The sequence below is a fragment of the Salvia hispanica genome, chromosome 4, assembly GCF_029641045.1.
Source record: "Salvia hispanica isolate PSC_SH4W2 chromosome 4, Shi_PSC_v1, whole genome shotgun sequence".
NCBI lineage: Eukaryota > Viridiplantae > Streptophyta > Magnoliopsida > Lamiales > Lamiaceae > Salvia > Salvia hispanica.
Window position 1 is genome coordinate 34,174,941 of NC_142695.1, and position 13,822 is coordinate 34,188,762.

Genomic DNA, 13,822 nt, shown 5'->3' on the forward strand with positions numbered 1-13,822 from the left:
ACTCTCCTATTTGGTTCACACATCCCAGAATTAATGCAACTATGAGATGTGTAATACATTCGGAGAGTCTTTAATTAGGTATAATGCTATATTTACCAATTGTATATGCTAATGCTTTCTATACTGCTGTATTATATATATACACGTGTAACTTTCGTGCAATGTGCGTACCCGGACCAATAAATTGACATTACATATAGATAGGGCTGTGATTCAATCACCCCCGAGTTTAATTAATTAATCAATTAAATAATTTAATCACCATCAAGATTCACGTCTTGTGGGACTTTTCTGGTGAACGGAAAAGTCGTGTAGAGGCAATTCACCAACTAGGCCCATGGGTGTGATATATTTCTCCACAAGTCCACTTAACTATTTATTAGTACTATTATTTTTTAAAATAAGTACAGAAAATGAAATGCCTCTATTAACATGGAACAAATGGAGTATAAATTTTTTATGAATTAAGTGTTGATAGTAAAAATATGTGTGAAGCACATAGTCGTGCAAGTTAAATGCGAAGATAGTGCAAATGCAGGAGAGCAATCCCTCCCTTGAACCAACATAGATCCTAGTTGGTGATTGTATATATTGCTATCTTAACTATATTGCTATCTTAACTATATTGCTATATTGCTATATTATATAGGACGTGTAATGTTCGTGCAATATCAATATGCAATGCACGTGCCCAGACCAATAAATTGACATTATGTATATAGGTTAGTGATTAATAAAAAACCAAACATAATCCATAAGTATGATCAGATTATCATGCAGAGAAAACCTCAATAAATTGTTTGAGAAATATATTTGATGGGGACACTGAGCTCGTTCTCCGCCGATGTTGCTACTCCAGCCACCACATGTACTCCATGTCATATAGTTTCTTATAACTCACACTTAATCAAATGAGACATTTGTTAGAGTACTTTCTATATGAATGTATTGGAAAAATAATCAAATCTTTTTTTTAACCGGAGTAATTAATATTGACCGCATACTTTTTGCTTACCATAAGTCACTTTGTATTTTTAAATTTCTCAAAACATGAGATGAAAGATATATAGGTCATTTTATATTTTTGAATTTCTCTTTTAAAGACCATTAAAATATAAAATTTCTCATAACTTTATCATTACAATATTTTTCATGTACTATATGTCAAAATAAAGGTAATTTAATTACGATTCTAACGAAAAATTAATTGTACATATTAGAATGTTTTTTCAATAAAATTGATCAGTGTAATTTACGACAGAAAAAAAACTATATCTATACAAATAAAATCTTTATATGTACCATAAAAAATCTCTTATGTATGTGGCATCGGAAATATGTATATATAACATACCCATTATATATTAACCACCACACCAAAAACGTCGAAATCGGAAAATGATCTCAGAATGATTTTAAATCCACTGATCGTTTAAGGATCAAAATCTATCACTTTATTATTTTTGTAATGATTATTTTAACTTAACTAATTTAATTTGTACTAAATATTTATTACAATGTGTAAGAGTCTCTACATCCCATAAAAATAAAACTCTTTCCATTTTAATTTGTCCCATAAAAATAGCACACTTTCATTTTTGATCTCTCTTTTATCTAAAGAGGGAACATCTTTTTTGGTCCATTAACTTTACAAAAGTATCATTTTAGATTCGTGAACTTTGAAAATATCATTTGAGGTCCATCAACTATGGACTAATATCATTTGAAGTACTTTTTTACTATTTTCAAGTTTTTCTGGACGAAAATACCCTCAATACCTTAAAGGGTGTATATTTTTAATAAACTTATCATATACTCATATTTTTTTTATAAATATCTTTACAATATATTTTTGACGAATTTTCTAAATATAATTTGACCTTCAATATTATCACTTAATTTTGTGACATGCAAATCAAATTGCTTCTTCAATTTTTTTATATTAAAGAAATTTTAAATTGAATAAAGAACTTTTCTTTAATAATAAAAAATTAAATAAGGATCTTTTCTTGCATGTCACAAAATTAAGTGATAATATTGAAGGTCAAATTATATTTAGAAAATTCATCAAAAATATATAGTAAAGATATTTATAAAAAATATGAGTATATGATAAGTTTATTAAAAATATATACCCTTAAAAATATTGAGGGTATTTTCGTCCAGAAAAATTTTGAAATAGTAAAAAAGTACTTCAATTGATATTAATCCATAGTTGATAGATCTCAAATGATATTTTCAAAGTTCACGGGACCTAAAATGATACTTTGGCAAAGTTTGTGGACTAAAAAAGATGTTTCCTCTTCTCTAAAAGGGGCAAACCTCATTTTCCACTAACAATGCTCTAATTATTTTTTCTTTTAATCCTTCTTTTACTTTACTAATTGTGCATTAAAACTTATGTTGTCTCATAGGTTTCATTTTTATGAGACGGAGGGAGTATGCACTAATTGAACTTGTAATGTATATTGATTATACTTTAATTTTTACTATATGTTGATTGAGTTTTTAGCATATATGTTGATTGTATTGTATGATGTGCTGATTCAATTGTATGGTTGTCCTGATTCATCCTCCGCATGTTAATTTTACATATGGATCAATATACAGATCAGATATCAGTATGCACCTATATACGGATCTCGTTTTGTTTGCATGTTATTGGCTTGATGCACTATCATAGGAATTTGAGTGAAATGAATTGTATGGCATGGAATATATAATTGTGAAAGCTATAAAAGTTATACTACCTCCGACTCCCAAATATTGTCCCATTTTGACCCGACACGAGTTTTAAGAAATGTAATGGAAAGTGAGTTGAAAAAGTTAGTGGATTGTGAGTCCTACTTTTATATATTAATTTTATAATAAAATGTGAGTAGGAATTAGTTAGTGGATAACAAGGTCCACTATAAAAAATGGTACAAGTGAAATGTGACAAACTTTGAGGGACGGATGGAAATGGAAAAATGAGACAAATTTTCAAGGACGGAGGTAGTTCTACTTTACTTCATTACTTTTGAAAATTGTGAGATTAACCGTAAGTGAACCAAAAATTATGATTTATAATGACAATTTTCCCTATAAATTTATAGTTCGATTGATTATTCTAGACTCATGTTTTATTTCCATTTTTACTAAATGTCAATTTCTTAATAAATTTTTTCAATTTCTTTAAGACTACCTCTTCTCGGTCTTAATACCCCTGCTTCGGTGCTTCCTGCAATTATAGTATTCATTAAAAAAATGCGTAGTTAAAGAAGAAGATGAAAATGAGATGGATATATACGTGCAGTTTTTGGTTTTGGATTGGTATAAATGATAGTATTAGTATTCAGTATGTAGTAATAAGTTGGATTGCTATATTTTCCTTCTGTGTCTATTTATAGGTGGTCAAAGAATCTTGATTGTATGAGAATTGGACTCTCCTACTCCTCTCATCTTTCTTTTTTCCAAAATTATTCCAACATTATCTTTTACTACTACTATTTTTTTGCTATAGGAACAAGCACCATTTTTGGTTGATGTATTTCATTTCATTTTACTTATTAAATGAGCATAGAAACTTTAATCCCAGCTTATCATAGTTTGCAGGTTAGTTTACATACTTCTTACTTTGTGTATATCATGATAAGCATGCTGTATGTAGCAGTGTAGTGTATTGGTTGTGGCAACGGATTAATAATACTTTAATGTAAATTATAGAATATAAACAATACACACATTTTACGTAGTTCAGGGTAAACTTTTATAGATAATCACAAACACAGATTTTTTGGATTTGAAAAGGCTAGTGTATTCTTTCAAAATTGTAACAAGGCACGCAACTACTTTTATCTTCTTGCCATCTTTCAAATCTGAATGGAATTGCGAATCTGATGATTGCAATAGAAAATTTCAAGATTCTATTTATTTGCTATTTTATTGGTTTGGGTCAAATGGTTTTGAGCTTAAGGTTCGAAGAGAGAGATTCCTACTGAATTTGATAGATTGAAGAGCATAATGATTTTATTTTAAATATGTTAGTACATTCCATTGACTCAAACAATCAAGATAACATTTACAAATGTCCACTATGCATAATCCGTTTACTAGATTTTATCTTCAACTTTATTCTGCCATATTAGCCAAAACTTTGCCGGTCGGCAACTACTTATATACACTATGTAAACAGTCATTTCATGTGTGAGTAAAGAGTTCAATAGTCCAAACATATTTTTAGATGTAGTATGTTCGGCCAATCATAATTGCATAAAATGATAGCAGATCGCAGTTCTTGCGATCTGATTTACCGGAAACAAAATATCGCTAAATACTTAGTTTGAAGCAAAATCAACTGCGTGACTACAGCCGTGATTCTAAATAATAGCGTGAAGGCGTGTGCATAAACCTCAATATGAAACGAAAAAATAGATGAAAGTAACATACAGGGGAAACAAAATACAAAAACAAAAATCAATCGGAACTGCAGTATTACTTGGTGCAGATAGCAATGTCAAAACTAATATCGCACCATATCCTGAAGGCAATCGTAGAAGTGCGAAATATTGATCTTTTCTTTGCCAGAATAAATAGCTTCTGCACTTCCACCATGTTCTCCCTGAGCAGCCATTTCCACAACCATGTACAGCTTTTTGAGGGGCATCTGGAATCACATCAATCCAAAATTAAACGGAAAGGCTCAGCTCAAGTTTTACTAGCAATGCTGGGTGAAAGTAGCTACAACGTGGATGATCTCATTACAAAGTATGTCGAGTTAAACTTACATCATTCAATGCCTCTGCAGCAGACTCAACATCATCACTAGAGAAAACATTAAGCTGTTGTAACACCTGTGAGGAAGGACACAAAGATGTCGGCACATAAACACAATAAAGAGGTAGGAGCTGCACTTCTGACAAAAATTTATGACGTGAACGTCTTAATATGGTTAATTTCACCATTCAGCGAAGATGCTTGATAGCAGACCAAATTAGAAACGTTACTAGAGGGGACAGCAAACAAATACCATACCTTTTTAGCATCTTCTGTCTTCAGTGTTGGAACATTGTAGGTCACTGAGAATGAATCTCGAATACCAACTGATTCTAGAAAATGAACTTCACTTGTAGTCCCAATGACAAGAACTTTTTTCCCCTGAGAAGTATAAGATAATCTCCGAATTAGTCTATCTAAAAAGGTTATATAGAAGTACATTCTTTTTCTAGGACAACTTTATTAATTAGATATCATTTTAGCGGTTTTGAGGCGTATTTTATTAGTCGAGTCCTCTATTATTAGTTTATTGTTGAGTCAAGCCCGTAAGTATATGGGCTCAGGGTTTTATTAGGGTTCAATCGATTTCATATTTATAGGGCTATATTTTCTACATTTCATTTATTCATAAATATAATTTAGAGTTCGGCAGCTATGTTGAGACCTCACTGGATGAGTGGGCTCTTTGGAGAAGATTTCATTTCATTTTTGTTCTTTCATTTGTTTCTTCTGTTCGTTTTATAATCTCAATCATCTTCAATCTATTATGGTAATGCAACAAGCACCATTTTCTGTTTCTCTCATTGCTACATTGAAATTCATGGTGATAGCCATGTTTCAAGAGCTTTAAGTATCAGCAGAAAACAAACCCTAGTTCTCTCATGCCACTGAAAAATCAGTGTCTGGTTCAACAAATTATAGTCCAAATTTTAGGACATTACAAGACTGGCAAAATAATGACACATTGTAGAGTTCAAATTTGTCACAAGAGCTACTGTCTAGACTTCAATTGTTATAACATCTGATCATAAATGCAGAAAGGCATGGGATGGAAACATCATAAAAAATTATCTAAAAAGACATTGGTACACAAACAGGCATCTAAGAGGCAAGAGCCATCACCTATATTTTTCAATCAACAAAGTAGTTGGACACTATCTTGAGAAAATCAAAAAAATATGAGCAATATGGTAACTGTGTTCTGCATTATTATAATTAAAAGTTGGCCAAATAAGAAGATACCTTTGGAGGAAGCCGCTTCAGAAGCACCAATAATGTTTGAGAGATTAAATTCGAAAAGCGAGGGCCAATTGCAACATACTCCAATAACCTATAAATTTCAATTAAACATGGATGAATGAGCATGGAGTGATCCAATATCATTCATCTACTTTATAAACTTACCTTTCAATGTCATCAAGGATAATTATGCTTAGTGGCGATCTGTAAGCATCTTCAAATACCTATAAGGAAAAACATACATAAAATACTCCTCAACAGAATGAGTACAAGTAATATTGTATAAATGGACAGTGTGATATATGCCATGTGCTTTCACCGGTAAGAAAGCTACACATGTTCATGAGGTATAAAAAAGGACACAGTGATGAATGTGCTAAGGGAATAATTTTCTTCACATATACTAGCCTAACATTTTATATCAAAAGGCAGTCATGAGGGCACAGAATAAAACCTTAACGATTTGAGCACATTTTGTAGCCTCACTGAGTCCAATCATTGTTTCAGCAGATATCTAGCAATTGACCAGAAAAGGGAGACGAGTTATGAAGACACATAGTATACTAACTGATGACTAGATAAGTATAACACAGAGTAGAAGTACTTACAATCTTCACATAAGGGAAGTCACTTTCAATACCAACTGTTGCTGCCATTGCAGTCTTACCACTGCCCAAAAGAAAAGAGAATTTACAAAGTACTCACACTCGGTAAATCAACGGAAGCAGAAAATTACCTGCCACTTGGTCCTTCTAGAAGGCAAGTAACAAGTGGACTTCCTTCACTAACTTTAACTTGTTCGGCTAAAAGCATAGTTCTTCGGTATATATGTTCATGCCTTGTCCCACATTCCACAATGCCATTTAGTCTGGAAACATTAATCAGCTGTCAGATGAAAAAATGTCCAAAAGTACATATCACATATGCACGTTCTGACACTTAAACAAAATACAAAAACTCTTCTATAGTTGAAACTTGAATCACGGACTGATATATCCAGATGATAAAGATAAATAAGATCGATAACAGAGTTAAAACAACACCACCCATGTGGCACATAATACAGAAACCACTAAAGCACATATCTAATTCAAACATACTAAAAGAGCTTGCACATAGGCGCTGAATTCTAGGTAATGGGAAGATGGAAAAATAATGAAAAAATTTTATGGTGAAAATTACAGGAGGAAATTATTTCTCCATTTCTTCGTTTCAATTAAGTGTATTCTCTCCCTTTCTCGGGAAGGAAATATCACTATCCATTAATATCTATTTGTGACGAACTCTACATATATTAGAATCAAACAGAATTAGATTTTTCGTATTAAAAAAGACAAATGTATATAAGTTAAAAGTTTAAGACAATTTAACGAACCAGAGAGGGGAGATCCAATTAAATTTGAAAGTTATATCTACAACCACAAAATTCATCTGCTTTTGAACACAATTATGCAAGTAAAAGTTTTGCAATAGTATTACTTTTGTGCTGAGAAGGATCACTATTACATGAAAAAAAAAAATACTTGTTCCTACTGCCTCACAAGCCATAGTCGTAACACATTTGCAGCAGAATTCTTGTAAGTACCATTTTCAGCTGAATCAGGACCAACATAACACTTTCATAATTACTTTTTTAATATTCGGGCAAGATAGATATATCAGGAATGGCAGTATTTAATCCACTAGCTGGATGACAAGCTGGAAATACCCTAACATCGATAACCAAACACAGGCAATCACCGACAGAAATTATAGGAGATAACTTGATGGCCGTCTGGGACATGGTATATGGTTTAGAATAGTATCGCCACAAATAGCGCATATAATTGAAGTTCCATGTTACAAGAAAATTAAACTCCTTGGAGTTGTGTCACCGTAAATTCAATCATGAAACAACCTCTTTCCTCAAGTATCTGGAAATACCTGCTACGTTCAAGGTCATCTGTTGAAGCTCCAAATGCTGGAACCACTTCTTGAACAGCATTCAGAAAATCTTCCATGGTAACTTTTATATTTTCTTCATCAACGGGTTTAGTAAGGTCCTCCATATTTAGTTGCCTATTCAAAGCATATGAGACTGCACTCTTTACTACACCTTCCAGCTCCGCTCCACTGTAATTCTTAGTCCGAGCAGCTGCATCCACGAAGAATATTAATGTTCTAAAAAGAAACAATAATTTAGCCATATTCGATCACACAGTCATGGGCCAATTGAGATCAGACACTTCATTGCATCAGCTTTGGACAAAGAATTGTTAGTTTAACATTAATCACGCACTTTGATCATGAGCGGTCAAACCTTATATTACTAATATACACAAGTGAATCCACACAATTACCGATTGGTATCGATATAAGACAAACCAGAGCTAGAATGTTAGGAACAAAAATCATGTAAATGAATAGAAAACAATTAATGATTTGCAGGCCAATCACATACCAAGCTCTTCCAAGTTCACATCTGGAGCAATAAAAGAACTTTCTTTCATCTTGCTTGTGTGAATTTGAAGAATCTGTAACCGACCATTTTCATCAGGAAGACTGATTTCCACTTGGACTTCCAAACGTCCAGGCCTGAAAATCATGATTCAAACTTTTTAACTTGGAAAATGCTATTTATTTGCACCGGGTCACTGCTTTTTTTTCATAGCACACAAAATGAGTGCGAGAATCTAAATTTATTTACCTCATAAGAGCTTCATCAAGCAAATCTTTCCTGTTTGTCATTCCAATGAGCAAGACATTATTCAGAGATTCCACACCATCTATCTAAAACATTAAGCGAGATTTAGTCAAACAAATATATTAGCAGCAATTAAAACCGAAATGACTTAACAACTTGAACTAAAACCATAAGTACCTTAGTGAGAAGTTGGTTCACAATACTATCGTGCACGCCAGTCCCATCTCTAGTTGAGCCTCTAGACTGAGAAATTCAAACTAAAAAAGTTGAAACAAATGCTATGAAGCACCAACAATGGAAGATCAAGTTTGCAACTTAAAATTCTATTATGTCACATATTGGGAGGTGTGAATAACGTTAAGCACCAGAAAGAACCAATTGATATGCCACATGTGTTCAAATCAGGAGTAGATGTCCTGGATGAGATTCAAATTTGGGCGGGGCTGAAGATTGCAAAACAGCTCTCGAAATATTACACAGACAGGCACTTATATCACCACCAGAAAATCAGTATACAACTAGGGAAGACAAAACACAATAAAGTATTAAGATGACTTCTTCGAATCCCCTACCTTACAAATCGCATCAATCTCATCAAAGATGATGATATGCAACTCACTTTGATCACCTGAAAGATGAAGAGATAAATGAGCCAAGAATAAAGAGTTCATAGACTTTTGCCCTCAAAGAGTCACCAACCTTTGGTTCTTTGGTCTTGCTCCGCATCCGCAAATAGATCTCTGACATTCTTCTCAGTTTCACCAACAAATTTGCTCAACACTTCAGGACCATTCACAATCTAAAATTCCAGATTTAACCAGTTTCAAAAGGTGATCAGTACAATATGTAGGGAAGTAGGGTACTTATTCGGATTCACATTTATATCAAGGTAGCTCATGCCCTTATAGACAATCCCAGGGAAAGCTGCTTGGAGCTTAGGTATCCAAAATTTATGAAAGAAACATATTTTGTTTTCTACTTCTCCCGAGAGTTACTTCATTGGCACCTTAGGTTATTTGATGCAAAAAGAAAATTACAAATCCATTCTGCTTCTTGTGTATTCCAATAATGTTTGAAAAAATAAAATAGAAATTTGCATAGAACAAAAGGAGTCCCATCCAATAAGTACAATCAGCAAGAACCAAAACAAGAACATATGGATAGACCTGTGCTTATACCTTTGGTTCTTTCCCATTCAACATTTTTCCAATCTGTCGAGCCATTAAAGTCTTCCCAGTACCAGGAGGTCCATAAAGCAACATTCCCTTAACATGCTTGATGCCAAGTCTAAAAGAAAGGCATCAATATACAAACCGTAAAACAAAGTTGAAGGCAACAGCAACCACAAGTTGAGCCTTTTCATCTCACTCATGATTACACTTCAAGTAAAATATATGTACAACTTCAAAAGAATCTTGAATATGAACATTACTTAGAAGTTACATGTGAAGGAAAGACCCTTGAGGCAAAAGCTCTTCGGAATATATCAGCAAACTCAGCACTCAAACCACCTATACCAAATGACTGGAGATTGAACTCTTTGTGCCTGAAGATGTTGCTGTTAGCACCTTCCCTCTGGTTGACAATCTGCATTATCTCCACAAAAGCATCATTAGCTCTATTGAACTTTACATAGCATACAGTGGCAATAGGCATTGCCCAAAAGATCAAAAGGAAACCTTTATTCCACTTGAATTTGATGCTTCATATATAATGAATGTCTCAGGTGATATCATCCCCCTCTCCATACCATGAGATTTTTCTTTCCCCTCAAGAGTAGCTTGGTTGACAGTGAAGATATATCCATTACCATGAAAATCAAATGTTACCCTTTGCCCAGTTGTCATAACCTGCAAAGACAAAAAAATATTCTCACAGTATTGTAAATGGTGTCGACAACCATATAAGGTGGATCTCTTCAAACTTATATGATTTCAAAATGTCCTTTTCTCTCTTAAATGATAACAATATAGATTTCAATTGTGTATGCTTACTCACGTGTGTAACTTATATCAATAGAAATGCTAGTTTAATAGGGTTATGGTTTGAGTCGTTTGACGACAACTAAAAGAAGTTCCAGGACAATATTGTAGCCATATCACAGATATTCTGTGAATAATAATTGTACCAGTACCAGTATATTTATATTATATTAGTGGCTTCTTCCTTTCTTGGATTTTAAAGGGATGCTGGGGATTAGGGACAGACGTGTGTACATTTTGACAACAAAAACCACTTTTTTCTAAATGGAGGAAAACAAATCTCTTATGAAGTAGAGTGCAGGATGGATTGGTCCAGTTCCTCTATGCCGAGGACACCAGAGTATCCTAAATCCTTGAGTTGAAAGATTGCTGGGGCCAATCGATGAATAGCGATTCCGAGACACTTAAAACTAGTTAGAAAATTGTAGTTCTCAATCATTTTATCGCACCAGTTGGATAACTTATTTCTAATATGAAAAGGTTAAACCCTGCATTACATTTTGCATTACTAATATATGTAACTCAAAAAGACTTGAATATCCAAGGGAAGAAAACAAATGTTCAGGATATATTGATTATTCTAGGTGACATATTATACAGACTGGAGTCAAAGTACTGTGGTTTCAGTGAGGAAACATCAAAAGAAGATTATTCTAAATGGAAACAGGAACAAGAGTGTGAGTCAAATGTTCAATAATAAAAATAGGAAATTCAAGACCACTTACCTTACAACTTCAAAAGCATAAAACACTAGCAGATCAGATAAACACAAAGCTACACATGCATATTGTAAATGCGGGGCAAGCCATTACCTGGTTCATGAATCTGCTTTGGATCTGCCTGGTTAATAGGACAGCATCCACCTACATGGTAACATAGTGTCATTGATCGGATGCACCAAATCCATTTGAAATTGACTACAAATCAAAAGCTACTGTACGCAAGTGCAACCACATACAATAATCAAAATAAACAAAATTTACAAAATCTCATAGATGCAGTGACATATCGCAGTAGACACAGCCTAGAGAATGAAAAGAAAATAAAACGTTCCTTGTAAAAGGTAATATACCTGTTCATCTCTTGCCCCCTTCTTCACAAACTCTAACTCAAGGGTCAGCATTGCTATCTTAAAATCTTCAGGAGGAGTGAATCTAAAATATTCAGAATTCTATCAGAAAAAAGTGGAATAGATAATAGTCACCATTGGTTAATAAGCTAAATCCATTACCGGGTGACAGTCGTTGAATCCCCAGTGGAGACTTTTGCATGACGGCGTTGAATGGCATTTAAAGCAATGTGTCCCGCAGGAATGGCATCATGTCCAGTACATTGAAGTTAAGGCTACATGTTTAGAATATGAAGATATCCGCCATCTCATAATAATTTATAAAAGAGTTACCATGTTCAACAAACTACCAGTGGCAGTAGATAATCCAAAGCTAAACTGTAAGAATAGCAGTCGCAGCAGCAAAAGTAATCAAAGAGTAAAGCATACATTTGCATCACTTAAGACTACAGCTTCCAAAACAATAATGACCTTTAGCCATTAGGAAATTTATTATGCATTGGAAAATACCCGAATGGTGGACTTATCCAAGTTAATATCAAAGAAAAAGTTTCTAGTCTGCAATCAGCTAAGCAATTCATGAACTGAAAATCTCAATCAATACACACGATCAGCACATACCAGTCACTAACTCACTCAGTTGAACCACATACAACTCTACGTTGAAGCAACAAAACACCAAATTAATAAACAAAATGTTCAGGAAATTCAAGAAAAATTAGCAACAAAGCATAGGGCACTTATTCCCAGACTCTAAATCCTGAACAATTATCCAGGAAATACCACCTTATCCGAATAACCAACCACTCAGTTTCCAGCATAAATTTGAAACAATGCAACATAAATTCAAAGCGGATTAGTTCAATCACATCACCTCCCCTCACAAATTTCCAGTACACATACCTACATAACCCCGGATCAACATCGAATTAGATCACATTTCTAATAAAAACAGAAAACGAAAACAATCATCCGCCGTACTATAAACATCATCACAATGAACAGCTCGAATTGAAAGAAATAAGAGATCGGTTAAAAAAGGATATGAAACAGAAAGAACAAACACATCGCCGATCAAAGCGTAGGCGTTCCCCGATCCAGGTACAACGAAATCCCGGAGATCGCCGGGAGAGCAGTAGGCGAAATTGGTGAGGGCGAGGTTTTTCTCCGGGGTATTCGTGACAATCATCGTCGGCGAGCGCCCCATTGTTCCGATTCGCTAATAAAAAATGAGATCCTTCTTGTGTAAAAGTTTTGAAATTCTAGGATTTAAGATTAATGTTCTTCCCTCTTTTTCAGTTTTTATGATTTTCAATCTTTTCTTTTACTTCGCAAATAAGAAATCCTGGATCATCCTGGCATTTTTACATTAAACTAATATATCCCCCACGCGTTGTGTTGCGCAACTGACAAAATTCGTAGTAAATCATATAATAACTCGTGCGAGATATAAATAATTTATTGAGTATTCATTTAATTACATTTGTAATTTATTACTGAGTTGTCAATGGAGAATAAATATACATAAAATATAGAATAAAATTTTAAATATCTGTGTATCCCTATAATTTATGAATACAAATATTCTTATAAATTTATGAATACATACTATCTTATAAATAATTTGCACAATCAAATATCCAAATCGATAATAATAACAACTGCGGTGCATCCATTGTAAAAAAATATGGATTTAATTTTTCATAGAACAACACAATGAAATATATTAATGTTTTTCTATTTATTACTATCATACACTCTTATTTTTTTTTTACTTTAGCAGATATTATTATATACATCTTACCTTATTTGACTATTATAATATTAATTTCTTGAATTATTTACTAATTTTGTATATTTAAGAATAAATATGACGTTGTATATACAATATGAAAGATAATACAATATTAATTCTTTGAAATTACTTTAGAATAGTTGTAAGTAAACTATCGACTTATAGTACTACTACATATAAAAGCACATGACAACATTCTTCAAATTACTAGTACTCCATACCTTGAAATATATGTGTCACATATTAAACTTTAATAAAAAAAAAATTTGATAAACAATTTGGAGACAACATTTGTAGTA

The 13,822-nt window shown here is 33.1% G+C and overlaps 1 protein-coding gene across 1 annotated transcript; it reads right to left on the bottom strand.

The window, feature by feature from the left end:
• Positions 1–4,303: 4,303 nt before the first annotated feature.
• LOC125196157 (vesicle-fusing ATPase-like) lies at positions 4,304–13,073 on the bottom strand. Its single transcript, XM_048094553.2, has 21 exons — positions 12,775–13,073; positions 11,891–11,986; positions 11,732–11,813; positions 11,472–11,522; positions 10,357–10,527; positions 10,110–10,264; positions 9,856–9,964; positions 9,377–9,476; positions 9,250–9,305; positions 8,855–8,920; positions 8,681–8,763; positions 8,435–8,568; positions 7,918–8,128; positions 6,731–6,862; positions 6,603–6,663; positions 6,449–6,508; positions 6,160–6,218; positions 5,998–6,085; positions 5,014–5,136; positions 4,767–4,832; positions 4,304–4,645 (listed from the first exon to the last, which is right to left on the bottom strand). The coding sequence occupies exons 1-21, from the start codon at positions 12,933–12,935 to the stop codon at positions 4,502–4,504; spliced, it is 2,208 nt and encodes a 735-aa protein (XP_047950510.1). The 5' UTR covers positions 12,936–13,073; the 3' UTR covers positions 4,304–4,501.
• Positions 13,074–13,822: the final 749 nt, after the last annotated feature.

Excerpts from the sequence above, each read along its gene's own strand:
- LOC125196157 (XM_048094553.2), bottom strand. The coding sequence starts at position 12,935 with ATGGGGCGCTCGCCGACGATGATTGTCACGAATACCCCGGAGAAAAAC. Across the intron at positions 8,921-9,249 it reads AGATTGATGCGATTTGTAAG|TCTAGAGGCTCAACTAGAGA; the intron begins GTAGGGGATTCG and ends TGAATTTCTCAG. Across the intron at positions 8,129-8,434 it reads TGTGAACTTGGAAGAGCTTG|CTGCTCGGACTAAGAATTAC; the intron begins GTATGTGATTGG and ends TCGTGGATGCAG.